A 26004-nucleotide genomic window follows, 5' to 3' on the forward strand; every position below is an offset into this window, starting at 1 on the left:
CAGTACCAGTTATTACTGAAACTTAACAACTTGTCAGATGAAATAAGTTACACAGTACTTTGCCAGGGCTAAAAGTGTTCTGGATCATTTATATTAGCCACCTTGCTGATGTGACAAAGCCTGACTGTCAGATGTTCAGATAACACTAAAGGAGTAGTTTTTTCCCAGAATTTGTATGAAAATTCAAATAGGAACCTCAGAAAGGTGTGATTAGGACAGTTACTCAGTTACTGTCTTGAAAAACAGCCATTTGGGATGCATGCTCAGACTCTTAACTAGGCCCCTTAGAGCCCTAATTGCTACAAGAAAATGGTAAGTGAATACATCTGTCTTTATGAACTTTTAAGTCTTGTTTCATAATCTGTTCCTCTTCCTCATTAAAGGAAATGAGAGGGACAGGGCTGAAGTGGGAAAGCAGCGGATGCATTTGCTTGTAAGAAGTGAGCATGCATAAGCGTATTCTTAAATCCAGTTCCTGTTTCACTACAGCATAATAATAACGCAAAGGGAGCAGATTTAAGTGGTAACCCATACTGGGACACAGTTCTGCAGACTTGCATGCTGTTCTCCTAAGTGCACAGGAAGTAGAGTCTACGAAGAGGGCAGCAGGTAACTTCACAAAGCTATCAAAAGCTTTTGTTTTGTTTAGAATGAGATTTAGAGTAAGTTCGTCCTCACCTGAAACAGTAGCGCTCCAGAAAAATCCCTAGAGTCAAGTCATTTTTTCCGTAGAATTCCATGGTCACAATCCTAAAGCAGAGAAAGAAAAGATTCAGAGGGTGGTTGCTGCCCTTGTTAGCTGTGCAATGGCCTTTAGGTGCACCTACTGTTGGCATGTTTTCAGCCCTGTATACCTTCAAAGGCTTTTTTCCCCTCTTGATTACCCTTCCTAGATCCGTGCTGTCAGGTTTGCTAATACCGAGATCAGAATCCTACTAGAACAACTTTAAACTTGGCATTTAAGTAGAATACAATTCAACTGCACTTCTGAAGATCACGTTCAAGAATATCTAAGCACAGAAGCCTAGACACCTTGACGCCTCAAACACTAATATATAAAGAGCTACAAAAAGGTTACATCCAGAAGATGAAAAAAGCCTTAAGAAAACCTTATTCTTCTAGAAGATTTAATAGTAACTTTCGTTTTCTCAGAACCTCTCCCATTTAGCAAGGCTAGAAGCATGTCATAGGTTGCACAAAATTAACAAATTACAGCCCCTTAAACTGGAAATATTTAAACCTCTTAACACCACTGACTGTAACATGAGAAAGATAGCAATATATTCAAATGCCACTCTCAGATAATACAATCTTCTAGATTCTCTCAAGGCTTATTTTTGGGCTCGGACTTTCTTCTGTGTTTACATATACTAACTCTTCCCCACAAGACTGCAGGCAGTGCCCTCCCCACACATACATTACTCTGCAGTGAAAGGACCAACTAAAGTGTTTGGTTTTATGCTGGGCTTTCTTATTCATGCCTTGGGGATTACAAACGCTATGGGATGCTGCCTTCAGGATTGACCTGACTAGGCAAGACAAAATTCTTCTGGCAACAGTTCATGTTACAGGATGGTCACAACCTACCAAGGAGCCCTCAAAGAAATACCACTATGAGCTGAGCACTGACCTTGACTTAGGAAAAAAAAAAATAGCAACTATACAAGCTGTAGAGGTGTAGTTTTCATACCAGGGGCTAACACAGGCACTTGGAGCATTGCTGGACTGAGCGGAAGAGCTACTGAAGAGAACACAGAGCCTCTGATGGTTTACTGGACTCAGGCAATCCACCTGCTAGAGAGAAAACAACTCATTTACTGGTTACAGACACCTCTATTCACACACAACTCCTGATGACAAAATTCTGTTCTAGTAATTTATTAACAGACAAATCTCTGCTTGCTCCTTTTGTGCAGATTAACCTTGCATTATCTCTGAGCTTCAGGTAGACTTGTACCACGTATAATTGCTAACTGACACTTTTAGAACATAACTAACATGCATAATAAAATCAATGCATTTGCCTGTGTTTCTGTGGAAAAGAAGCTAAGGGAAACAGAAAACAACAAAAGCCCCGAGACAAACATCTACAGTCTCCAAAGCACTGTACAGTTTTGGACATCTTGGAGTTAAAACTCTGCCAATATATTATACCTCAATTGCTCAGTCAGGCCATAGAAAGACTTCCAACTTTCAGTCTGCTGTGAGGAGAGTTACTTTGCTGCTGCTGGAATGGAGCTGTTTCCCCTTCCACGCCCTACAGAACTATGAAGTTACCAAATACTTTTCTTTGATCACTGAATAAATTTAAAACAGCATCAACCAGTCTGATCCAGAGCAAGGGCTAGTCTTATAGTTGGTAAGATTACAGCCTGTGAAGCTACACAGATTTACACTTAAGCACCAATTAAAAAGTGACTTCTGTTCATGAACTTGGGAGCTGATTGGCTCAGGGACTAAAATGTTTGGCTCTTTCAAGAGATCATTTCTGCTACTCTCGTTCATAGATGTTTTTCCTGAACAGCTTTCAGTTCAAGAAAATCCCAAGATCCCTTTCCTCAGATAAGAGGTTAGTTGCTTTCACAGCAGCTTCCCAAAACTTTAAATATTTTTATTACAAACACATACTGCCTTGCTTTGAAATTTCAAAGATTCCCCTCCCTCCATTATGAGATTCTCACATTTTTCAGATCATCCAAACTTTTACAAACAGTCAAATACTTTAATGTAATCACAGCCTACTGCTATTTCCATGACATTAAGCCCCCTGAAGATGAAAACATTACACTTCTAGAAATCACTAATACAAGCAGCAAGAAACCTCAGGTTTCAGAAACTTCCCTAAGTTTGCTCCCCCTTAATTTTCAGAAATCAGTCACGTAGAGTTGAATAGGCAATGTAATACACTGATTCTTGGCTGACTGTGTGCATTTCTCAGAAAGTAGTCTCACAACCTCTTCCCTTCTCAGTGAAATTTGCAGTAAGTGTCATCTTCTGCTTTCTTATATCCACATAGTCCCTAGTTATATTGACTTAAGTGCCCAGAGCACTGCAATCTAAAATTCAGGTTGGGCCCAGCCATAAAAAAAAAAGGAGGGAGAAAAAAAAAACGAAACTCAACAAACCAACTCTAGTTTAACATTGAATATCTACACCTTCTGTATTACCAAGAAAAACTGATGTAATCTGGGTTTTCAGTAACATAGCTTTGAATCTTACCTTATGAGACCATGAGGATTCACTCTGAGCCAATCCCTTCTCATCTTCTTCAATTCTGCACCCAGTTTTTCCAGTAGAGACACTAGACACATCCTTACTTTGGGCAAAGGGATCTGTGCTCTTCTGTAGTATCCTCCCTCCTCTGGCCCGATAGTCAGCCAGCATTCTGGCTAAGCTCTGGCTATCACCTAGATGTTCTGCTATTCTAGTGTTAACCAGCTCATGAGAAGGTAAGATTTGGATAGCCTTGGCTTGGATACTCCCATTCATCCCTTGTAGTCCAGAGAGATCCCGCAATAGTTGTCTCTTCCTTCTGCTCTCTAACTCCTTGTATTCCTTATTGAGGAGAGGAGACCAATAAACTTGCTCAGGGAAGTATTCCCGGGCAGGGCACCTCATGCCTTTTTCAGTCAAAAGAAATGGTTCACGGAACATCATTACAGGAGAAATACAGAGAATGACATCTTTCAACTCCTGTTTAAATGTTGCAGAGTAAGTCTTAAGACGATCTTCAGAAGAAGTTACCTCTTCTGTGACATATAAACCAGTATCATCCTGGAGAGGGTCTCTGAAGACTCTCATCTGACTCTTGGAGTCCTGCAGATCATTTACCTGTTGAAGAGGCTCTAGTGTCTGGCTCTCCAGAGTGACCAAGTGCTGGTCCATGCCATGGAGCGGCAGCAGGGATGTTTCAGGTATTACAGGAGGTACAGAGTTGAACACTGGAAATGGTGACTCCACTTTGTGGTGCTCTTGCTGTTTTGAGGACATTGTTTCCAGTTGACTGTTCTCTTGGTCACCTCTCTCAAATAAACCTCTTTGTTCAAGCAAGCTGACCTCATCAGAGGACACTGACTCAGAGATTATAGGCAGCTTTTCAGAGGATAGTTCAATGTCTCTGACTGCTGTGCTGAACTCCTCACCATTGAAGAGGTTCTGCTGTTCACTTTCATCTCCTGGCTCCTCAATAAAGGAGTGAAAAGAGGTATTTTTGGTTAGAGTAGGGGGCATGGCAAACTCATCCATAAGGAAAGAGATTTCCAGCTGGGAATGATAAGCCACACAGACCATGAAGATCAAGATCTCCTTCACACGGGCCAGCTCATACTCTGCAGCACCACACAACTTGATAGTGCAGCCCAGGTGCTGGGGACACCCTTCGAAGAACATCAGAGTTTTTGTCTGTTCTAGAAGAAACAAAAAAACCATAGGAGTTAAGATGACAACTACAGTTAACCTGCTCTTAGGTATCTCACACACTGAAGAGATTGTAACAGAGACTAAGAGCAAGTAACATTGGTAGCACAATCCAGCTGCAGAAATTCACATCGCTCTACTGAATTAACTTATTTTTGCAAGCAAACCAAGCACTTGCTATAAAACTTCTGTTTTGTAAAACAAGTCATCATAAAGTCCAAGTGAAGGCCACATGGAACACACTGGTGCCTAAACAGTGTATATTAAGATCAGCAGCAGCATTGCAGCAAAAGAACCACTATCCTCCCAGGAACATTTGCTCATCCTCACAAGTCAAAAGCCTACAAAATCTCGAGTGCAATTTAAAGGCTGATGGGGGCATGAGAAGCAGAAGGGGAAAAGATACAAAGACTGCATCTCCTTTAAGATTTCCATCAACAGCATTTGTGTACCAGCACCACTGGGAACCTGTCAAGCAGCCATTCTTTCCTTTGCTGACTTCCACTGCTAAAGGGGTTACAGACAAGGAACGCGGTTTCTCAAAGGTGCACAATGACTGGACAAGGGGCATTGTGCACAAATCGCAAAAAGGCAAATTTTGATGGGATGCGTTAAGGTTGGACCAGATGATCTTTTGAGGTCTCTTCCAACCCAGGCTGTTCTATGACTGTCTGTTCCTATGTGAAAGAATTCTTAATGCTGAGGATGGTTAAACAACTGAACAGATGCCCAGACAGGCTATGAAATCTCCATTCTGCAATATTTTCAACAGTTGGCTGAGAAAGCCCTGAGAAATCTGATCCTGCATTGAAATTAGTCCTTCCTGTTTTGAACAGGAAGTTGGACTAGACGAATTCCAGGGGGTGGGAAGAGGAAAGAAAAAGCAGTTCAGAAGGAAGAAACCAGGCTAATTAAAACCTGGTGTGTCTCATCTTAGTAAGATCATGCTTTTATGTCCACAGACAATTCAGTGTAGTTCCAAGATGTAACAGAAGTAAAGAAAAATGAGTAGGAAGGATACTACTGGATCACAAAAGGCACCCAACAGTCCAGATCTAGTTAAGAGGAACAAAACATTTATCCTTTCACACACACAAGCTAAGACATATCAAGCTTTACTCACCATTGGGCAACTGGAAAACTTGCATATAAAATTTATGACAGGTTCCCAAACGTGGTTTGGTCAATAGTTGATCCATTGACATCACTAAGTCTCCCTGGGTCATTCGACTTACCCGGTCTAACACTTGCTGTGAAAATGGAAATAACAGTAAGGATCTACAAAGAATCCATAGCGCAAAGAGGACACTAGTATCCTTAGCTTGCTCTTCAAAAAAAAAAAAAAAACCCACCAAAAAACCCCAAAAGAAAAAATGTCAGCATGATCCAGGAAACCTCTCACTGAGGCACAAACTCCAGGTTAAACCCAGTCACACAAGCACACACCCACGAGATACAAGAATCTTAGAAAAGCAGTTGGGTAAATATTTCTGGCAAAAGGCAAGATTGTGCCCTTCCTTAAAGATATCTACATCTTTTCAAGTGAAAAGAGTTCCAGGAGGTACAGTGCAGTCAGCATAGTGCTGGCTATCAGGAGCTCAGCCAATCCCCACAACTCCTCTCTGTTCGGCTGTCTGTACCATGCCTCACAGGGACAGAGAGGCTCTCAGGGATCACTGAGGAACCATGCAGAATTTGTCACAAACAGGAGTCAGAGTTAACCAGAATAAAGAGAAGGTACAAACCTAACAAGCAAGTACACAGCAGAGTAGCTGCGAAGAGCTGAGGAAAATAGCTGAGCTTTAGGTTTGCTGTCTCGCTTTCTTGGTACAGAAGTACCATTAAAAAAAGACCCCAGATTTGGCTAAAGGAGAAAATAAGACAACTCTGCTTTCTCCAGGGGACTTGCTATAAGGAGAAGTTACAGAAATCTACCCACAAGGTCCAGTCTGATTGACAGGAAACTCTCACCGGCTTCACATTGATGACCAGAGTGATACCATGCTCTAAGAGCATGTCCTGGGCAATTCGGGACACAGTCTTCTCAACAAGGACCAAATTAGGCCTGACATCAACTATCCGCTGCACATAGTTCTTCAAGAACTCCCTTTCCTGTAGACAGGAACAAAGTGTGGCAGTTAACTACTGCAAACCCATCTGAAAAAAACCCACACTTAGATATCTGTTTCCTACAAGACAGGGAAAACAGCTATCCAGAAAGCACCATCAGTTGCCTGTTTTGCACATTTCTCCACCCCCACAGCACAACACCCTGTTTATCAGTAATTTGTTATATGCATTAATTGCACATGAGAATGTATGTCCAATGACAGTCTGAAGTAAGAGATTTACAGCAGAATCCAAACACACACACATATATATAACTTACATGGAAAAAGGCTTTATTTTCTAAAGGTGCTAGAATTAGAGCATCCTAAACCAAAGCTGTTGGTAATATTATGTTCTCCACCTTCGGAGACATGTTGAGTGCTGGCACTCAGAGACGCTTCCGTTCACAAAAATTATACCAGTGCTCTATGCCTTTACAAATCTATACACAGACTCTCAGTCCCTAAATCTGTACTTGAGGACAGTGCTTCTGGAGTGGGATTCCAAATGCTGTACACTGCAAAATTGCTTTTCTAACCATGCCCACCTTCTGACTTCATCTCACTGTTTTCCCCACACTTATATTGTCATGCACAGCAAGAGAAAGCAAGGCTGCAACTCTAACAAAACTAAAGGTTTACACTGCTAGAGAGGGGATACAGCTTCCCAAGACAGGTATTCTCAACTGTGTTATTGCACCTCACAATAGTCAGGCTTTAATAGTTCTGTGCAAGAGAAAGATACCACAAAAGCAGTTTGCCAACTCCACAGAACACAATCATTCATGTTAAGTGTAGTAAAGATAAAGCTTTTACTAGATGCTAAACTTTTCAATTGAACTAGTATTTCTGTAGTATTTTCTGTCCTATAGGACTTGAATGCTGATACACAAATAGTTATGATCATGTTCTGAAGTTGACACTGAAATAATCGGAAATCAGTATTATAGTAGATACTTCTACCCCATTAAGACAAAGGACAGGTCTCATTTTAAGCTTTTACTAGAAAGCCAACTCACCAGGCAGAGACAAGTTTTATTGCTAAAGCTTTCATACCTGTAATCCTGTCTATTAATCACCAAACAGAAGTTGTCTTAAATGCATGTGATAAGGAAATAGTCAAATACAGAAACAAACATTATGGCCCAAGCTCAGTAGAGCACCAAATACCCCTGTTATGAGTATCCCGGCAAACACCTGAAGACTGATTCTCAGACGGGAATGCAGTGTGTTAAAGAAAAGGCCTATCCATTTCAGTGTTTTCATACTTAAGGCACCTCCCTGCTCACAGGGGCAGGGCACCTGTCCCATGGTGACATTTTGTAGTTCATCACTTCATTAGGTTGGTTGTCTCATTTTTTCAAGCCTGACAAGAAATAACATGGGTGCAACCTAATACTCACCCACACTAACTTTTCTAATACTTCTTTGCACATGCTAAACCACAACAGTAGCTCTGACCTTCTGAACTGTATGTTCCTTATATGCTGTATCATTAAAAACAAGATGTGTTTTCTAAAATGCTGCATTTAATTGCGAGGATCCTAAGATGACTCTTAGTACAGGTAACTTGATGACAAAAATCCTCAGCATGAAACTAAAGGTTTGCACTGTATTACTGCAGCAATTTTCTCAGCTAGCTGCCAGAAATCTTTTCTTTCCTATGCAATCCCACTCACTCAACTCCACCTTACACACTGAAAAAAGGCATATGTGCACCGATAATCACTTTGTTTGGATCACTAGACCTCAGGCAATCTTAACCAAGAAGAAAAGTATGCACTCACCTGAAGTACTATAGGGTCTATGCAGGTAAACTTTGTTTCTTCTCGATAGAGGTACTCAATTGAGCACTTCAGCAGAAGAATTTTGGGATTTTTTAAGCAAGAGTTCATCTAAGGAATCACAAAAATAGTTAAAACAAAAATACAAACACCTGGAAGGGAAAAAGTACAAAAGAAAAAAAAAAAGGAGGCAGGCTTCCCATGATTGATTTTTATTTTTTCCTCCCCAGGGAGCCTCAGCTATGACCTGTCCCCCCCCAGCAGACCCAACTGCACATTCTTCCTTATTATGAAGATGTTACACCCAGTTGTTGGAATTTCACAGCTACTGTCCAGTATGAGTGAAATGCTACATGTTTCTACAGTCACCCCCAAGAACCCCAAAGTTTTGATATGCTTTGAAGCCTCCATCCAGATCACTTTTGTCTTGACCTCCTGTCTTATTTAAAGGCTCGCTTTACTACATTGTCGTAGTCAGAACCACAAATACCTTTTTCTAGCTAAAACATGGGGCAATTATTAGATGCCTTTAGGGATGGAAAGGATGTTTTTCTATACATGCATGAGGAAAGCCTCCACCCTTAAAATCTCTGGGCTAAAAGTAAACAGCTTGGAAAATAAACGCTTTAAAAGCCATTCTTGTTTAGGGTCTCAAGCTAGAGAGAGCTCACAAACTTCCTGAGTGGTGAGAGAAGCTTCATGACACAAAAAGGAAGTCACAGCACACTTAGTTCCTCAGCATATGCTACAGCCAGCACTTGATTAATCAAGCCTGCATTACCTTTTTGTGTGCAACGTTCTTAGTGCAAACAAATCCATTCACCACCATGGAGTCAAATTTCTTTCCACCTGGGATCTAATAAAGCAAAGAACATTTTAAAATTGTCATAAACTCCCATAACTTCTAATGCAGTAAACATAATATGTAGAATACCTATTGTAGCTGATGTGCAAGCTTCAGCTACACCCTCAATTATCAGATGAAAGATCAGATACAGTCATGCTGGACACACAACTCCCTTCCTTTAAAGTCTGGCAAACTGAGGACAACATGAAAAAAAGTACTAAGTTCCAAGATCTCTATGCCCTTCCAACAGATGCATATTTGTTAAACCAGGTACACTCTTGAAGCTAATAAGGGAACCTAACTTCTACAGGCCATGAGGAGCATAAATCAAAAAAATGAGGAAAAAAAAAAATCAAACAAACCTCTACTTACTATGTGAACACATCATTGACTGGTGTGCCTCCAGTCACCACCAATCACAGGAGTAATAAACAACATGAAACAGGTTTCCGAATAACAGGTTTCAGAGAACATTTCTGTTATCAGCATGTGAAAAATGGCGGACAGCTACAAAAAGCTTTCACCTCTGAACATCTGGTCTTTGACCTGGAGTTTTAGGAGAGGCAGCAACAACTGATGCTGCCTGAAGAGATGCCACAGAGCTACCACCAGAACCATAAGGCTCTCCTCATATCTTACATGACTTCCAAACAAAAGAGGCCTCCTGAGGTGAATTTTGCCAAAGCCCAAGCTTTGATCCTCAGTCACAGTAGCTCCTTGGATGTTAGTTTCACATTGGCCTCTCAGAAGAAACTCTGCGTACCACAAGTCAGCCTTACAGTTTAACAGTGTCAACACTAGGCCATCTGGTAAAACTAGATGCACCATTCCATAACAATTAAATTTTCCTCTTGAAGAAAGTCATCGTACTTGGCATGGGAGGAGTTCAATCCTCCATAATGGATAGTTATCGAACAACAGATTGCTACACAGAGTCCTGCAAGCTACTTATCCAGCGTTCAGTACATCTCCAACCCAAGCACAAAACAAAAAAGGAAACAAGTCACTACAAAAATGTTGACCTTTGCTACCTTCTGCAGCCTACAGCCTGAAAGAAGAGGTCAGCTCCAGGGCTAATATTAAAGCACCTTTCACAGGATGCAAAGTTCTGTGCAACTTTTTTTCTAGAACCCCACCTTATCCAAAGGCCACGTTGGCCAGTTACACCACTGAACATGCTGGGGGCGGTGGGAACAGAACTCTTCAAACATGGGATGCTGGCAGCAGCTGCAACCTTTTGTTTCCCTACACCCACTGTTTGAAACTTACTTTTTTGATGTGGACAAACTGGCGGATATCCATGTCATCATCTCTGTTCTTGACATCAGGCCGTACAGTTTGAACTACCTGGCAGACCACAGGTACAATGATATCCCTCCAGGACAGTGACAAGGACTCATTGTACAGAAGCTGCTGAAGGAGTGCCATCATGTGGTTGTGATTAGCAGACCTGTAAAAAAAGGCAGGCCAAACAGATTTCTTGTGAAAAAAAAATACAGAGCAGTGATTAGTTAAAATCTCATTTCAGAAGTAAATTTCTTAACATTTACAGTGCAGGAAGGCCTCTGAAGGAACAGCTGCCTAGAACATTCTAGAGTCAACTCTGGTCCTGTACTTCAATACATAAGTCACAGGTAAAAAAACAATCAAAAGATACTGTAAAAATGCTGTTTTCTTAATGCAAATTAGTCCCTTGTACGGTCCACTGTAGATCAAGTCCCACTGAAAGTTGGTGGAATACAGGGGCTTCAGGAATTTTTAGTCAAGATATGCAAATTCCATTTTCTACATGTTTCTTACAGTAGCCTTTCCATGGCTTGTTTCTCCCCATTCTCTTCTCTCAACAGATCCAGATTGCTGTGGTGCCAGCCTAGGGGCGTGAAAAACAGTTCTTTGGACTTTTCCTCCACCCTCCTGTTGAATAGCGACTCTGCAAGAGACAACCAAACCTTGTTAATATAAGGTCACAGTCGAATGCCTGTGTCTTTCTGAAAAGCTACTTTGAAAAGGAAAGAATTTACTAAGACATTAAGTCTAAGCCTCTTGAAATACTGAGTTTGAGCTAGGTATCATGCTAACATGATGCAGCAAACAGTATTGAGTAAAACAGTGGCGAGTATACAAAGGCAAAGTGAGCTACCAAAATTCCTGTACTGCCAGTATAGAGCAGACTGTTTTCTCTTCTGGAATTGAATCATTACCGAGCTTGTTGAGACAAGGAAACAAAAAAAAAATCTCCCAGTTTTGCCTATAAATAAGCAGCAAAATCCAAATATTGCATATATTCATAATACATAGTCATAATGCCTTGTAGACTCAGAACATTGGTCAAAGGCACTAATTCGATCCACAGAAAGCTCCTGATTTGAAGAAATCTATGTACAAGCAGCATTAAAAGATTTAGTTATTTCGTTCAGGCTGCAGCACAAGTATCAAAAAGATCTTCATAAAGGCCTTGTTTAGCATTTCTTTAAAATATGTTTGGGAGATGCGCTATGCTACCAATTCATATGTTAGACTTTTGAACCTTTACATGACTTGCATCCCAACCCCACACGCCACCTTTTTGCACCACCAGGTGCAGAGAGAGCTGTCAGCAGGCTGGTTCATCCAGCCTATGTCACAGTATCTAATACTACAGAATTCTCAAGATCTTCTGTCAAGAAAGTGGCTCAAGCTTTTTGAAAGATTTCAGAACATCTTCTCAACTCCATCCACCTAACCATCATATACACTGGTATCTCTCCGCTACAATAAACAAGATGCCAATGAACGCTGTATCCACTGAATACCATTTTTAAATCCTAAATGTCAGCATGAACTATAGCCCTTTCTGGTTTTGGAAACAAAGCATTTTTCAACAGGATAAGACAGTCACTTTTCAATCACTATATTGTGTAGAAACTCCTTAGAACTGTTCTGTTTTGCAGTACCAAGATTAGAGGTTATTTCAGCACAGTCTTCCCTGCTTTGAAGGAGTTACTAAGTTACTTCTCACACAGGTATTATGATACTATAGAGGGAAGTTATAAACTTCCTCATTCTCATAGTGGCTGACTACATTGTACATAATTTATGCTACTAGTATACAAATTTTCATCAGCAAGTATGTAAGCCTTCAGAGTTCAAGCTTAAAACTCCTCAGAGTGCATGATACAACAGCAAAATCCTTGTACAACAGTAATCTGAGCAGGACTATTGAAAAAAAGACTCTTTAAAAACAACAATTAACTTCTTCCAGATGCTCCATACCCAAAATTAGCTGTGTAGAAGATTAAGAGAAGTTACATTTGGTTTCCCTCTTTCCTTTCTCCTACAAAAGCTCAGTTAAAAACTAAGCATCAGTTTAATCAAAGATTTTATTACTCTGGCTGCATGGACACTGGGGTTTCCTGCTTATTTCCTCCTCTTACGAGCTCACCAAAATCAATACCATTAACAGGGAGAAAAAAAAGCACTAACAAGTGCACTCGGCCATGATATTGAAAGGGTTTTAAGCCTCACAACTGCATCTAATAGCCTTTCATTTCAGAAGTAGAAGTGGTGGTGGTTGTGGTGATGACAGGAAACCCAGAAAGATTTAAGAGATGAAGTTTTAACCTACTCTGTAGAAACAGTGTAATTAATCATCTCACATCTTCATTTGCTTGCACAGAAATTTAAAATCGGTGTCTGTTACATAAGTTTGTGGGTGGGGAAGTTGTGAACAGACTTGCCACTTACACTTATTTAAAAAAGAAAAAGTAAAAGCTTTCCTTTGAATGCTTTTTAATTAAGAAATCTGAGAAGTGTAAGAAATGTAAGCTTGAAAGTGCATTCAAAAATTTAGAGTATATCTATCAGTTTCACCACAAATAAGTTCAGATTTACTATCAAGTAAATATTTCTAGAGGGTCAATGCCCCATTAAAGGACTACTGAGGAGTTTTCATCACTATATTAAAACCGCAAAACAGCAACATTTGAAGTTTCTCCTTACCTTTAATAAAAGCATCACTTATAGAGAACATCTGCTGCCCTCCGTTTTCAGGATTCAAGTACTCTGAAAGAAGAGAGAAGAGGGAGATAGGCGGAGACAAAAAAAATATGACAGGTTACACTGGTGCGCCCATATAATTACAATGTACACACCCACACCAGAAGCAGCAGCATTACTCATCTAAATGTTTAGTCACCAATTTAGCAACAGCTTGACGAGTGGTGAAGACAAGAATATCCTCTCATTCTTGTTCTATCAAAAAGTTCTAACATGACAAGAAAATAGTACTTATTACTGTGAAGAAACAAAACAAACAAAGTAGACACAAGTAAAGACTGAACTAGAAGTTAAGAGTTTGCTTTTCCAATTGACTCACACCACACTTTTCTAGATCTGAACACAAATGTGTTAAGCTGAGAGCAGACATCATGGGAATGTCCAGACAGGGAACGGCCTCCTCACTCTGCTCTAAAAATGCAGCTTCAGAAGCCATTTTGCTCTCACACTCCAATGAAGTATGTCAGACTGGGAGAGAGACCAGCCATAAGATTTATCTTATACAGTGAAAGAAACAAAAGACAGTCTGCCTTTCCAGAGCTAGAACTCTAAAGTCTAAAACAGTTTAAACTGTTTTGAGGAATCCATGCTGACAGGGATGGAACAAAGGAAAGGAATACATCACTTCACATACAGGAAATAGGATGAAGCTCCATCTACTACACTTCTTTAGCTTGCTAGCTCTTGACTTTTATGCAGGCTGGCTGGCTACAAAAAGTTTTTCTCCAGAGACCATTAGCTTGTTATGCCTTTAGTTGGCTCCTTGCTTCTACAAAAACGGACTGCACAGCAGGAAAACAAAAGCAATAGCCCAACTGCTTATACAGCATGATGATCTGAAGTCCAAAACTAACTCTTTATCACCTTTTGTGAGAACGGTCCAGATCTACTGCCACAAACAGAATGCAAAGCCAGGCAGCTTTCAGACACCAACAGAAAGCAACAAAAAGTTGACAAGACACAAGCAATCACAAGTCTCTGAACAGCAGCACTCAGGAGACCCCCTACATGCCACCAGTTTAAAAATCTGAGCCTGTCTGCAATTGACCAGTTTGCAAACATACTCAATAAGTGATCAATGTACCAAAGCGAAGTTGCAAGCCTCCCTTGCAGCTTGCTGGTTATTTGCAGATTCCCTTCATCTCTTGCTTAGATGAAGAGTTTAGCATTACAAGCAACCTACTGCTTGATAAAAGCTGGCTCACCCTCAGCACTCGTTCACCACAGTCCCACAGACTACCTAGAGAAAGTCATGTCATGCTGTACCTACACATGACCATGTATGCTAGTACCACCGTCCCTCTCCACCTCACAACAGCCTCAGGGCAGCAGCTCTTTACTGTGAACAGTCAAATTAGGTCTGACACATATCCCTGACTGGCATGGCAAAGGCAGGAGTTAACTCCAGCTGAAACCTAACCTTAGTTATGCTCTGAACAAAGGCACAGGTGGCACCTCCAAACCAGAAACACTTCTCTTCAGTACAACTTCATCTCTTATAACTTTGCTTCCAATTGTGTCCCAGGGAAAGCTCCTGACAAGGTAAGATACCATACCTCTTCATAGACTGGACCAGTAACACACTCACACCTCTGAGTTTGAGGCTGTGTGAATGGCTGACACACATTTCTTACCTCACATCGTCCCTACGTGTATCATGCTCCACAGAATGTTGGATGGGTGGGAGGTTCCTTTGGTGTATTTTGTAGCCTTGTCTGCAAGCAGTTAGCTATCAAGAGACTTCTCTTACAAGCTCCCCCAAACAGCTTCAGCAAAGCGAAACAGAGAAAAAACCAAAACACACCACCCCAGAACACACAAATTCCTAAGCCTGAGATTCAACGGCATCATTGGAAGCAAATACCACAATGCACAGAGAAATTCACAAGTCTGCAATGGAAACCAGCGGATTTTATACACCTTATATATTTCTCTGGTTAAACATCAAAACAGATTGACCAGGAACTACAGCTTTTCCTCTAGATATACAAACAAGGCTGCATCCAAAGGCTGCACCTTTTCAAAAGAAGGTGCACCAAAAACTAACTACACAAAATACCTGCTACCAGGATCAAGGATATCTGGCTGCAAAGACATTTAGAAAATAAAGTTTCCCATATTGATAACTATCTCTTAAAAATTGCAAATAAAACCCACATTGAAAATAAAGTCACTTAATCTCTTCCTGTAATTTAAATGTAGAAAGCAATCTTACTTTGTTTCCCATTTTGATACACACTATAAAGTACCATCGTCTTTAGGCAGATGATACTACAAATGAGTCACTACACTCACTTGTAAGATACTACAAGCCAGCTAACTTGGAGTCACTAGAATTTCATGGAAACACACCAGACATTAATCAGCCTATGACATCACAAGAAGTCCTGCCATTAGACTCAGCCTATACACAAAATACTCTATTCTAAAACACAGTACATCACAGGCCGTTGCTCCAAAGCAGCTGACCTCTGTGACTAGTGGCAATTGCATATCCTTTAAATCATTTGAAGGAACCCACTAACCACTTAAATCAAAGTTGACCTGCACTTCTAGCACTGATGTTCTGTCCTGTTAATCCTCCTCCAATGACTGTAATTTACACAGTTGTGAGGAAATTGAGTTACTAGCCTCAAAAGGTGGGTGTGATCTTCAGTTTTACTTCATTATTTCAAAGAAGATTAAGTCACTGTCATCCAGTCTAAGGACAAAAAACAATTCCAATGAAATCAAGCTAAATACATGTGTCCGTAATGGTCACGGGGAAGTTACTGACCCCTGACAGCAGCAAATGCATAATGTCACTGACTGAACAGTACTCTGTTCTTAAAATAACCATGTCCCATTTTACATACAAACTTAATTATCTAGTCTTGGCTGTCTAATCTAGCACCCTTGAAGGCACATTTTTTTGAATAGTCAGGATTAATCAGGAACACAAGGCAAAAGTCTTTTCACTCCAATTTTAATATTTCCAGAACAAAGTGTTAGAAGTCATCCATTTCACTGTTCTAGGCACTGCACTACACACTGTAGCATTTTGTCCCACCTAATTTTTTAAGGCCTTGAGTAACAAACATAAGTATCCACAAAATTTCAGTCTCCCTATTGCCAAGAAGCATGCCTTGCTATTCAGGATGTTATTCATTTTAATTTGTTGCTCCCTGGTTAGGTCTTTCCTCTAGACTCTCATGCCAGGAATCAAAAAAAAAAAAAAAAAGAGGTACAGTAAGTCCTCTATATTTGCAGAGGATACAGATTTTTCAAAAATCTGCAGGATAATACCCACCTCTCTGTGCTGTACTTCAGTGATGCACACCTCCACTCTATACCACTTCTGGGCATATTACTGATACTTTCCCCTCAAGGGAAATCTATTCTCTTAAAAGGAATTGCCCCCAGTTTTCTACTATGAATTACACTGAATTAACCTGGTTAAGAGACCACACATTTCCAGAACAGATAATAAACACCAGTCAGCAGAGTGCTACCAACGTATATAATACAAAAGCAGAAGTCCTTCTCTCCTTTCAAGTCCCCTCACCACTTGCCTTTACTGCTGATCTTCTTTGAGCTCTCCATCATCAAAATCTGTCTCACAAGAGCTTCAGTTCTAGCTAAGAGAAGCCTTGATTTGGTCAACAGTTTCCGAGAGAGGTACGCTCTCTTACATTTCCCCTTCATCATGTACTGCTTTCTGTATAAGGAGATAAAGACTCAGATATGTCTGAAGCCAGGACTATCGCTCTACAAGCCCTTAAACACTAGCCAGAGCCAACCTGACTACTGCCTGCTTTTCTGCCAACACACACTGATAAAGATCAATCTGCTACAGCTGTAAATTCAGAGGATAACTGCAGCACACCTGGGCCTGTTTCAAGCTCACTTAATCCAGCATCCCTCCTTCCTAAAAGGGATTCATTGATATATTCTCCCTCTCCTCCCCTTTCCTTCCCTGTAGATGCATTAACTTTTCATTTTATTAGGGCATGAGCTGGAAGGAAACAATAATGAGCTGGTGTCAGTAGTGCTGACAACAGGTCCCTACTGTTGAGTCATCTGACATCAACTCAAATTTCAAACCTGCTCTGCTCCTCTCTTTGGGGGAAAAATAAGCAGTCAGATTTCCCTTTTTCTAGACATATTTTTAGCAAATAACAAAAGGTGACTACAATAGGCATTGATAAATGCACCCTCTAATTTGCCTCACTCTCTCATGTCTACCATACCTTGTCTACCTCAGCTGTGACCAGTTCTCCCCCTCACTCTCTTCAGTGACCATTTCACAGTTTCAGAAAATGCAATTTGCATGCAAGCATAAGGTAAGTCTTGCATTCTGATCCACAACAACAGAAGAGATCCATCAGACTTTAGTAAAAGGATTAATTCATTGGAAGGAGTCCACATTATTTAACACTGGATCATCTTTTAAAGTTGGAAATACTGAAGGGGTGGGGTGAAACAATAATTAGGAATAAGAAACTCCTTAGAAGCGGCCAAAGACAGAAGTCTACAAAGCCAATGTAACCTTAGGTAAGGAAGCAGAGCAAAGGCATCAAACGCTACCCAGCAGGTAAAGCAACTAGAATATACTAGACCCAAGCCAGTGGCAAGCCCTGGTTTCAGTCAGCCCTTATCCAATTTGGAGAATGCAGCTGTCAACAGGCAGGCAAATTATTTCTTTTCCATAAGGATTTTGCTTAAAGTTTTTCAATTCAGTACTTATTTAGGGGGAAAAAAAAAAAAAAAACAAACTAAAAAACCAAAAACCACAAACTTTCAAAAGAAGTCTTCAATGCTGAGTATTTGTTTTTTTCCTGCTTCACTTAAGTGGATGGTTTCTTTTGAACAGATGTTATATATATGGATTAAGTTAGGCCTTATTGTTCATCAGTGAGACTCTTCTGTCGAATATAAGTTTATTCAGGTACAATCAGAAGTCACCACAAAGCTATTCCAAGTTAATTTTGTTCATTTGTTGTTTGGTGTGGTTTTGGTGTTGTTTTTTATTTTCTTGTTTGCTTTTCCAGTTTAATCTCAAAGTGTAGAGACACATAGCAAACTGGTTTAGCACAGACTAATTTTCCACCCCAGTTAGCCAGAAACTGTCTATGAGGATCGGCCCTATTATGTATGGACAGGAGACTTTTGCTTCAACTGCAAAGAGAAAGTCACAGGGGAAGTTACACACTGTGCAGAGAAGGTGTTTCAACAGTTCTACTGAGCCTCCTCAGAGGTGAGCACATCAAAACTGCAAGCAAGTGCCAGCTAAATATGGTATTTCCCCCTCTGTAAGACAGCTACAAAAGTAGTGTCCAAACAGGTCAGTATTATTAGGGCCCAGCTCTCCATCATGTGCAACTCCAGCTGGTGACTACCTCATACCTTTTTGGTCGGCAGGGTGAGGGGGCACATGTGGGTACTTGGAGTGCTTCTTGATATGGAAGTTCACGTTGTCCAGCTCCACGTTCAGGCTGATGGAGGCGGCTGAATCACTGTCCATTGTGGACTGGAAGCTGCTGACTGAAGTGCGCTTGCTAGGGCTGGCGGAGTCTTTTAATGTTGGGTAAAGGGGAAGATACAGGGAGGAGAAGGGTTCAAATGGGTATCATGAGGGTATCGCAGAGGAGAAAAATTGTCTTTAATACATAAAGACCAGTGTGCAACACTACAGGAATACAGTATTTTCAAAGTTCTAATCTTATCTTCATGTATGCATGCTGACATTTGGCCTTCTTTAGTGCATTACTACAGGGCCCAAATCAAACAGAAGTTTGCCTGAGAAACAGAAGGCAGCAATTTAAATGCTTCTCCATTAGAAGCATGAAGCTTTAACAGTTCCACTAAATAAAAAAATACTGTATCCATTGTAAGAAACAGGAGGACCAGCTAGGTTATAGTTTGCTTAGATCCTTACAGCCCCGTGCACACACACACAAACGCACACACATAAAGCAAGACATGGTTAAACTACTACATCCTGAAGGACTGGAGATAATGGGGAGAAGGCAGAGTGAGAACAAGACTCAGGTGAAACTCACTGGCTAAGTTATCTTCTCCTTCATCAGCAATCTGCTCTGTGTCGCTGTCATCAAACTTGATGTCTTTGAACCAGGATGGCTCAGAGTGCCCCTCTACAGAGTTCACAGAGTCACTGTCTGGAGATGGGGTTTCGGAGAACTCTGTGCTCTAGAAGACAAGGAAGGAAAAAAGGTGTTAAAAGTGCAGTTCTGTGGAAATATTAGGCAGTCTTAGAAAGTAGCCTGCTACAAATGCAGATCAGATATTTTAAAAATCAGAGGATACTCTCAGTGGGCTGAGCCAGGTTAGTCATAGAGCCACCCCCCCTTGACATGAAATAGGAACTCTGGGGCACAGGAAACAAGTATTTCTTTATACTTCCCACGTGCTTAGTCTCTGCCTCCTCCCCACAAGTTGTGACTAAGCAGCACTAAAGGACAAGTTTATTCTACTGGACATTTTCTGTCACCACATCCAGCTAAGCAGTTTTGAATACTTCCTATACCCAGCCAAGGTGGGTGATGACCATATCCTTTACCTAGAAACCAGCACACACAGCTTTTGGTGGAGGTTAATTCTAAGTTACTGGAGCAATTCTGTGACTGACCAAAGTAGCTCTAAGAGTCTTACTCACAAGTCAGGCTCTAGCTGGGGCTACTGTGTCAAAACAAAGCCTGGCTAGAGTGCCAGAGAACCCAGAGAGCATCTAAGCAATTTCCATCAGCCATCCTGATGCCTCCAGTCACCTAAGAGGAAGTTCTCACTATCAGTCCTTTGGCTACAGTGAGTGCAGCAAGCAAACTGAATCAACAACACTGTTTCTCCTGACACTTGTCCAGGAGAAATGAGATCACACAGTGCTTTCAGCTAATGAGAACAAGAACTGGCTTTAAGCCTTGAATAACATAACCCCTCTACAAACAAAACCCCTTTACAAACCCCTTTACAAAATGCTTTCACAAGCATTTTCTAGATAAGGGCAAGATTTTAACTGCACTGTCTCAGTTTGCTAGTAACTAGCTGAGATGCCAGAAGAAACACAGAGCAATCTCAATAGACAACCATGTGACTATGGCCAAGAGCTGAAATGCATGAGGAAGACATGATGGTAATGGCTGCAACCTTCCTGGCTGAGGTCCATTGGACAGCTGAGCCATTCTTTATTGTGAGAGCTGCAGAACACAGAAGACTCTCAACTGAGTGCTTTTAGGTAACGGAGAGGCTACAGAGATATATTGTTCAAGTTAAAACACAATCCAAACACTCAGGCCAGTGGAAGATGTCCACCATGAGAGGCACTAGCCTAGATTGGAGACCCTTTCCTCCGCTTCAGGCAACGCTACATGTAACACCTCATCCTCCAGAGAGGATAGACCCGAAGCTTTCTGGGCAAATGTGGCTTCCTCAACTTCCTTAAACTACTAAGAAAAAAGGCCTGGACCCCAATTCTCTGTACAGGAGAGCTGATTTAGAAAACATACAATGGTTACTGAGAACAGGATTAAAAAAAGATTCTAGTCAGCAGCCAAACCCAGCAAGAACCATAGCTTTCCTACTCCTTTTACCTGTAATGGTCTGTAGAGAGCATACTCATCTCTGAAGAGCTGATCATGATGACTGACACATTCTAGCCAGCGTCCATCAACCAATGCTTGTCCAATTGCAATGGCTTGGACCCTGGAGGTATAAGAGTAGAGATAGTTTTTTAAGTCTAGTTCTAAATATACATGGTTTATGGTAAAAGCATGCTACAAAAGGAAACCGTCATTTGCTATGCAATATCTGACTCATCCGTATCTCATCGCCATGTTTAAGGGGACACAACATACTGTGGAGAGGCAGCAGAGTGTACTGGTTTGAGTATGGAGCTAGATGGAAGAGACTGCCTTTACCCTAAACTCAGCTGAGGTCTCTAACAGACGATTAAGACATACTGTTTGTGCTCCTCCAATATTGTTAGCTTGAGTTATACATTCAGAGCACCTCTGATGAGTGAGGACTGCTGCTCTACACTTAAGACCCATCTCAGCTTTATCCCCCTCTCACATCGTTAAATACACCAGATTATTTATACTCACTTACAAGGTTAAGAGCCTGCCACCCCCACCAAAAATTTAGCTATCAAACACTATCTCTGATTCCAGGGGCAGACTTGCCCTTTGGAGTATCGGTGAACATTTCTAGAGTATAATATACTCACTGTTCTCCAACTGTTTGAGTGATACTTGTCCCATAAGCTCCCTTCCACACTGGCTCCCAAACCAGTCAGCCCCCTGTGCCCTTTTGTTTTGGGCCACATGGAGTCAGAACCCTACCTGCTTTGATAGGCAGTAAACATCAGATCTGAATTCTCTATCTTTCTCATCTCCTTAGCAAAGGGGTCTATCTCTGTAGTCTAAGGTACCCTATAACAGCTAAAACTCACAACCTCCTGTCACAGAGACAGGAGACACCTGCTGTCCTAAAGCATCAGGGTTACCTTGTGGTTATGTGCCCATTTCTGATGAGCCAGTTGACCAACTCTTTTCCCACAATGCAGTTGGGATGTGTCCGCAGCCAGTAGCGATGGTCTTGAAACTCCATCCCACTGTTGTGATGGCAGATCTTCTTCCACAGATCTTTCAGCTGGACCGAGTCCTGGACAGGGAGATGTGCAAGTTACTTAGTAGTCTGACCTTAGCACTGGTTTCAAGGGCATCAAACTGGGTCCTCAGACCAGCTTCTAGATCAAAAGCCCTCCACAAACAGGTATAAAATCTAAGCCATTCTGCACAACCTATGCAAAAACGCAAAGAGAAACAACAGACAGGAGATCAGCTCCTCATATCCTTCCTCTTACATAAAGTTGAGAACAAGGAAGAAAAGGAGTACCCTCAAGTTAAACGGGTTTTGTTTTTAATGTGGCAAGACGTTGTACTGCCTACAAGATACTTATGTCCTCACTGCTGTCCTCTTGCACCCTATTCTCAAACTCAGGTGTTGTGTGTAAATACAGAGCAGAGTGAAAACTCATCCTTTGGAAGAGGGTTTTTCTATATAACTAGATAAAACTAGGTTTTTCTATATAACTATTTTTCTATATAACCTAGGCTTTGTGAAGCACACTAGTCCATTATCAAGCCCAGATATAAAGCAAGTGCTTGACACAGCAATGCACGCTGCTATGTTTCAAGTTCTAGGATACCATTTCTTATTGAGGATTCCTTTTTTGTTGTCCAGTATCAAGCCTTTTTTAGGCACTGCTAGCTTTGGATACTAAGCAAAAAAAGGCATGTACCCCTCCCAACTCAATTAATCATTTTTGAATCTGTGGATCTCTTCTCCCTCACGACTTGGAACACTTCAGCCTATACCTCAAAATTATTTTGGGGCCTGTTAAGCATATGCACCAACTGTTGTGTAGGCTATGCTCCACCCAAAGTGAGCTGTTTCTCTGCATCTGGCCCCTCTTCCTTTCACATATGCCCTGGCTTGGCACAGCACAATCCATTGCTGCAGAGTGGAAACTAGGACCAGTGATTATTTTGAGAGAGCAACAGAGCACCTCAAGGCATGGAGAAAACTCACTGCAGCTCCCTTTCTCAAACGCCTTAGTCGTTCTAGTTTTGTGTAACAGAAAAAAACCACAAAAGCTTCAATTATATTTTAAATGGTTTCAGCTTTCCAGTTAACTGCCAGATCCACATTATTGCTCTTTCCCAAGGGTGCCCTGAGATCCAAGAGTTTTGTTCCACTGCTGTTACTGGACTGGCTTTCTGCTTTTATTTGCAGCAGTGGCTGTCCTGGGTATTATCCTAAAAGCAATGTCAGCAGCTCCCTTTCCATACCAGGTATAGAGTCAAAAGGGTTAGTCACATGTCATAGGATCATAAGATTTGATGCAAATGGTGATTCCACAGTTCAGCTGCCTTGTAGTTTACCATTAACTCACATGGTGAATTCAGCAAACTGGACAAACTGGCAGAATACAGCAAATCCTTTTAACTCAAGGATTTTGACCTCTAGTTCAAGGAGGTATATGCTTACCCCAGTGTACATACATCCTCCCCTACCTTTTATTTCATAAGCAAAGTTCATTAGTCTTCTGAATGGAGTATGTTAAACTTGAAATTAACTCCTGATATACAGTCAGCCTCACATGCTGAGGGCATGAAACAAACAGTAGAAATTCACAGAAAATACTACATTAATTGACACTGCTTCTTCTGCTCTTACATGAACAGAAGCAATACTTCCGATCTTCTTCTGCCCCAGGACAGGAAACAGAAAAAAAAAATTAAACAATGTGAAGATGAAGCGCACTGGGATTTGATCATCTTAGTCTAAGTTGTATTCACAGCATTTTGAATTTCATTTTTCCTGCATTAACATACACGCACAGGGCATGGTGGTGTAAAGACATGCCTTAAAAATGTTTCTCCGCCACGTGGTTATCCATTCACAGAGCACCCTGGAAAGGAGTTGTGCAACTGAACAGGAGCTAAAGTGTTTCTGCACCCTCAGGAATACTTGTATGCATTTTGCTGACAGCAGACAAATACCTGACAACACAGAAATTAGCCTTCCTCATTTCAAATTGGCAACAGGGAGCAATCCTGTATCTTTTAATGTGTGAAAAACTTCCCTTCCCTCAAAGAAAACAAACACTGTTTTCTACTGAACGTTGTACAGTAGCTACCACCTACAACAATGCCTCTGTGGGGAGAGATAATAGGATTACACAGAACACTGCTGCACATTGATTTTTCTTTGAACGAGCACGTCACTACAACGTTCTACAAAATGTTATATTTATTCTGCAAACAAGGGGAGAGGCCAAGTTATGTTTTGGCCCAATGAGATGTATCAGCTTTAACTCATTCATCATGGTGTAACTATTTTGAAGTAACCATTTATGTGGCCTATGAAAGGGAAAATCTGAACTCTGAGAAATACAGAATCAAATCATTGGTTTACAACTGCAACCATGACAGGTTTAACCCACACGGAGCCACCATATACCAACTCCACACTGCATAACACAATTCCCAAGACTAAAACTGTAAACACCTTTATGCAAACAGCATATGAAACTATGATTTGCTTCAGGAAGACAGAGGTGTCCAAAGCAGCAGCAATATTCTCCATCCCTGCACCACCTGGAGGAGAGGTCCAGGTAAGAGTGCTCAGACAGGAGCATTTAACGGCAGCAAGATACTCCTGCTGCATGGTATAAGAAAGGCAAACTTCATTGCCTTCACAGAGCAAGACAAACAGAGGTCTGAAAAGTACCAGAAGGATTTTGCGCTCATCCTCGCTGGTCTCAGCCTTCATATGTGTGCGACTGGCCTGGGGGCTGACAGATGTCTCATATGCAGGCACCATTGGTGAACCGGATCGATCCAGTGATAGGTTAGTGATGCTGGCTGATCTGTAGTGGAAGAGAGAAGAACTGAAGTGTAAGCGTTCATTGTGTGGTGCTACACCAGAGCAGCCATTGATCTTGCAGCATGTTAAAAAGGAACTTCTTACTGCTTAAAGCTTCCCCCATAAAAGCAGAAGAAAGGATCCCTAGGAAGCAAGTGTATTGCTTTGAACATCCAAGTTAAACTTTTGTAAAGCTCTTTGTAGGAAGCAGTTACAACTAAGTTTAGGCACAGCAATTTATATATGTCTGCATTTGAATAGACTGGGGGAGGGATGGAATGGTGGGTAATTAGAAGCTCCGGTGGTTTGGAGGCAAGACAGATACCAGCAAGGGCAGCCAACACCAAGATCCCTAGTACAGGGCACTGAGATTCCCCCTCTTCTTGACCCATTTGAAATTCCTTCTCCACAGCTCTCTAAAATACATGGCTGACAGCTTGCAGAGTCTGGAAGTTTGAGCATCTCTTCCCTAGGGTGGCTAAACTGTCTGCTGAAGCTGGAGGTCACTCCAGCTGGCAATTTTCCTTGTACTAAGATATGGAGAATCCACCTGATCTCAGCCCAGCTGATTAGGAAATCTTGGCTATGCACTCCAGTACAAATATACCATTTTGCAATAATCATTGCAACGCTACAAATGCAAATACAAGTTCCAGATACCCTCTGCTCCAATAACTCCCAATGAGACAAAATTTCTCATCACGCAGCAGGAAAAAGCAGGCAGTGTAAACTATTCATGCTAACAGTGCTCTAAGGAGTGAGGATAGAAAATACTCCTGCATACAGCAACAGGGAAGCTCAAAATGCCAGTGCTGAACTGACTCAAGAGGCGAGCAGCAGTCTCAGTGATGAGAACTGTTGCCAGCCTCTAGTCTTTAGAATGAAACTCGGGTAACTTCACAGAGCTTGCTAACTGGCTAACAGACACTCCAGTTACTCCCAAAAATTCTCAATGGATGTTGTGGCTGAGCCCAGGCATGAAATAGCAATGCCACTCTATTTCACCTTTTGTACTGCAAGGAAGTAGGTACAGTAGTCTCAAAATCACTGCATTTTCCTCTTTTATCTCTTAAGGAAGAATACTGGACTGGTAAAGGGTTTTAGTTAGGTCCTTTTTAGTAATTTATGCAGAACCTAAGGAAACTATGTTGGCACTACATCCACATACATCTAGGCATGATAAGCAAAAAACTTTCTGTCATAGTCAGGCATTCCAAGCAGGCTAAAACTGTCAGTCTTCTACTGTTCAGATGCTCTCAAGTTAAACAAAGTTAGAACTGGCAGTTACACAGCTTAAGAAAGCATTCTTATGTGGAATATGAGACTGAGATGAAAGTCCACCATTAAGCACTCCTCCCAGTTGTTTTGCAACAGCTACTTTAACTGT

The 26004-nt window shown here is 41.3% G+C and overlaps 1 protein-coding gene across 2 annotated transcripts in view; it reads right to left on the reverse strand.

Annotated features, from left to right (window-relative positions):
• PIKFYVE (phosphoinositide kinase, FYVE-type zinc finger containing) overlaps positions 1-26004 on the reverse strand; it is a 60420-nt gene that overhangs the window by 18565 nt on the left and 15851 nt on the right. The window contains exons 7-21 of one of the 2 annotated variants that reach the window (XM_074146016.1): positions 24483-24621; positions 21691-21848; positions 20777-20888; positions 19232-19379; positions 18576-18743; positions 13134-13196; positions 10956-11085; positions 10425-10605; positions 9090-9164; positions 8312-8419; positions 6388-6528; positions 5540-5666; positions 3220-4406; positions 1691-1791; positions 679-750 (exon numbers count right to left, since the gene is read on the reverse strand). In XM_074146016.1, coding sequence (XP_074002117.1) covers positions 679-750; positions 1691-1791; positions 3220-4406; positions 5540-5666; positions 6388-6528; positions 8312-8419; positions 9090-9164; positions 10425-10605; positions 10956-11085; positions 13134-13196; positions 18576-18743; positions 19232-19379; positions 20777-20888; positions 21691-21848; positions 24483-24621 — 2910 coding nt within the window. Of the gene's footprint in view, positions 1-678; positions 751-1690; positions 1792-3219; positions 4407-5539; positions 5667-6387; positions 6529-8311; positions 8420-9089; positions 9165-10424; positions 10606-10955; positions 11086-13133; positions 13197-18564; positions 18744-19231; positions 19380-20776; positions 20889-21690; positions 21849-24482; positions 24622-26004 lie in introns of those variants that run through there. The other variant, XM_074146017.1, reaches the window with a different exon arrangement.

This window comes from Numenius arquata, chromosome 3, assembly GCF_964106895.1.
Source record: "Numenius arquata chromosome 3, bNumArq3.hap1.1, whole genome shotgun sequence".
In the NCBI taxonomy this organism is placed as follows: domain Eukaryota; kingdom Metazoa; phylum Chordata; class Aves; order Charadriiformes; family Scolopacidae; genus Numenius; species Numenius arquata.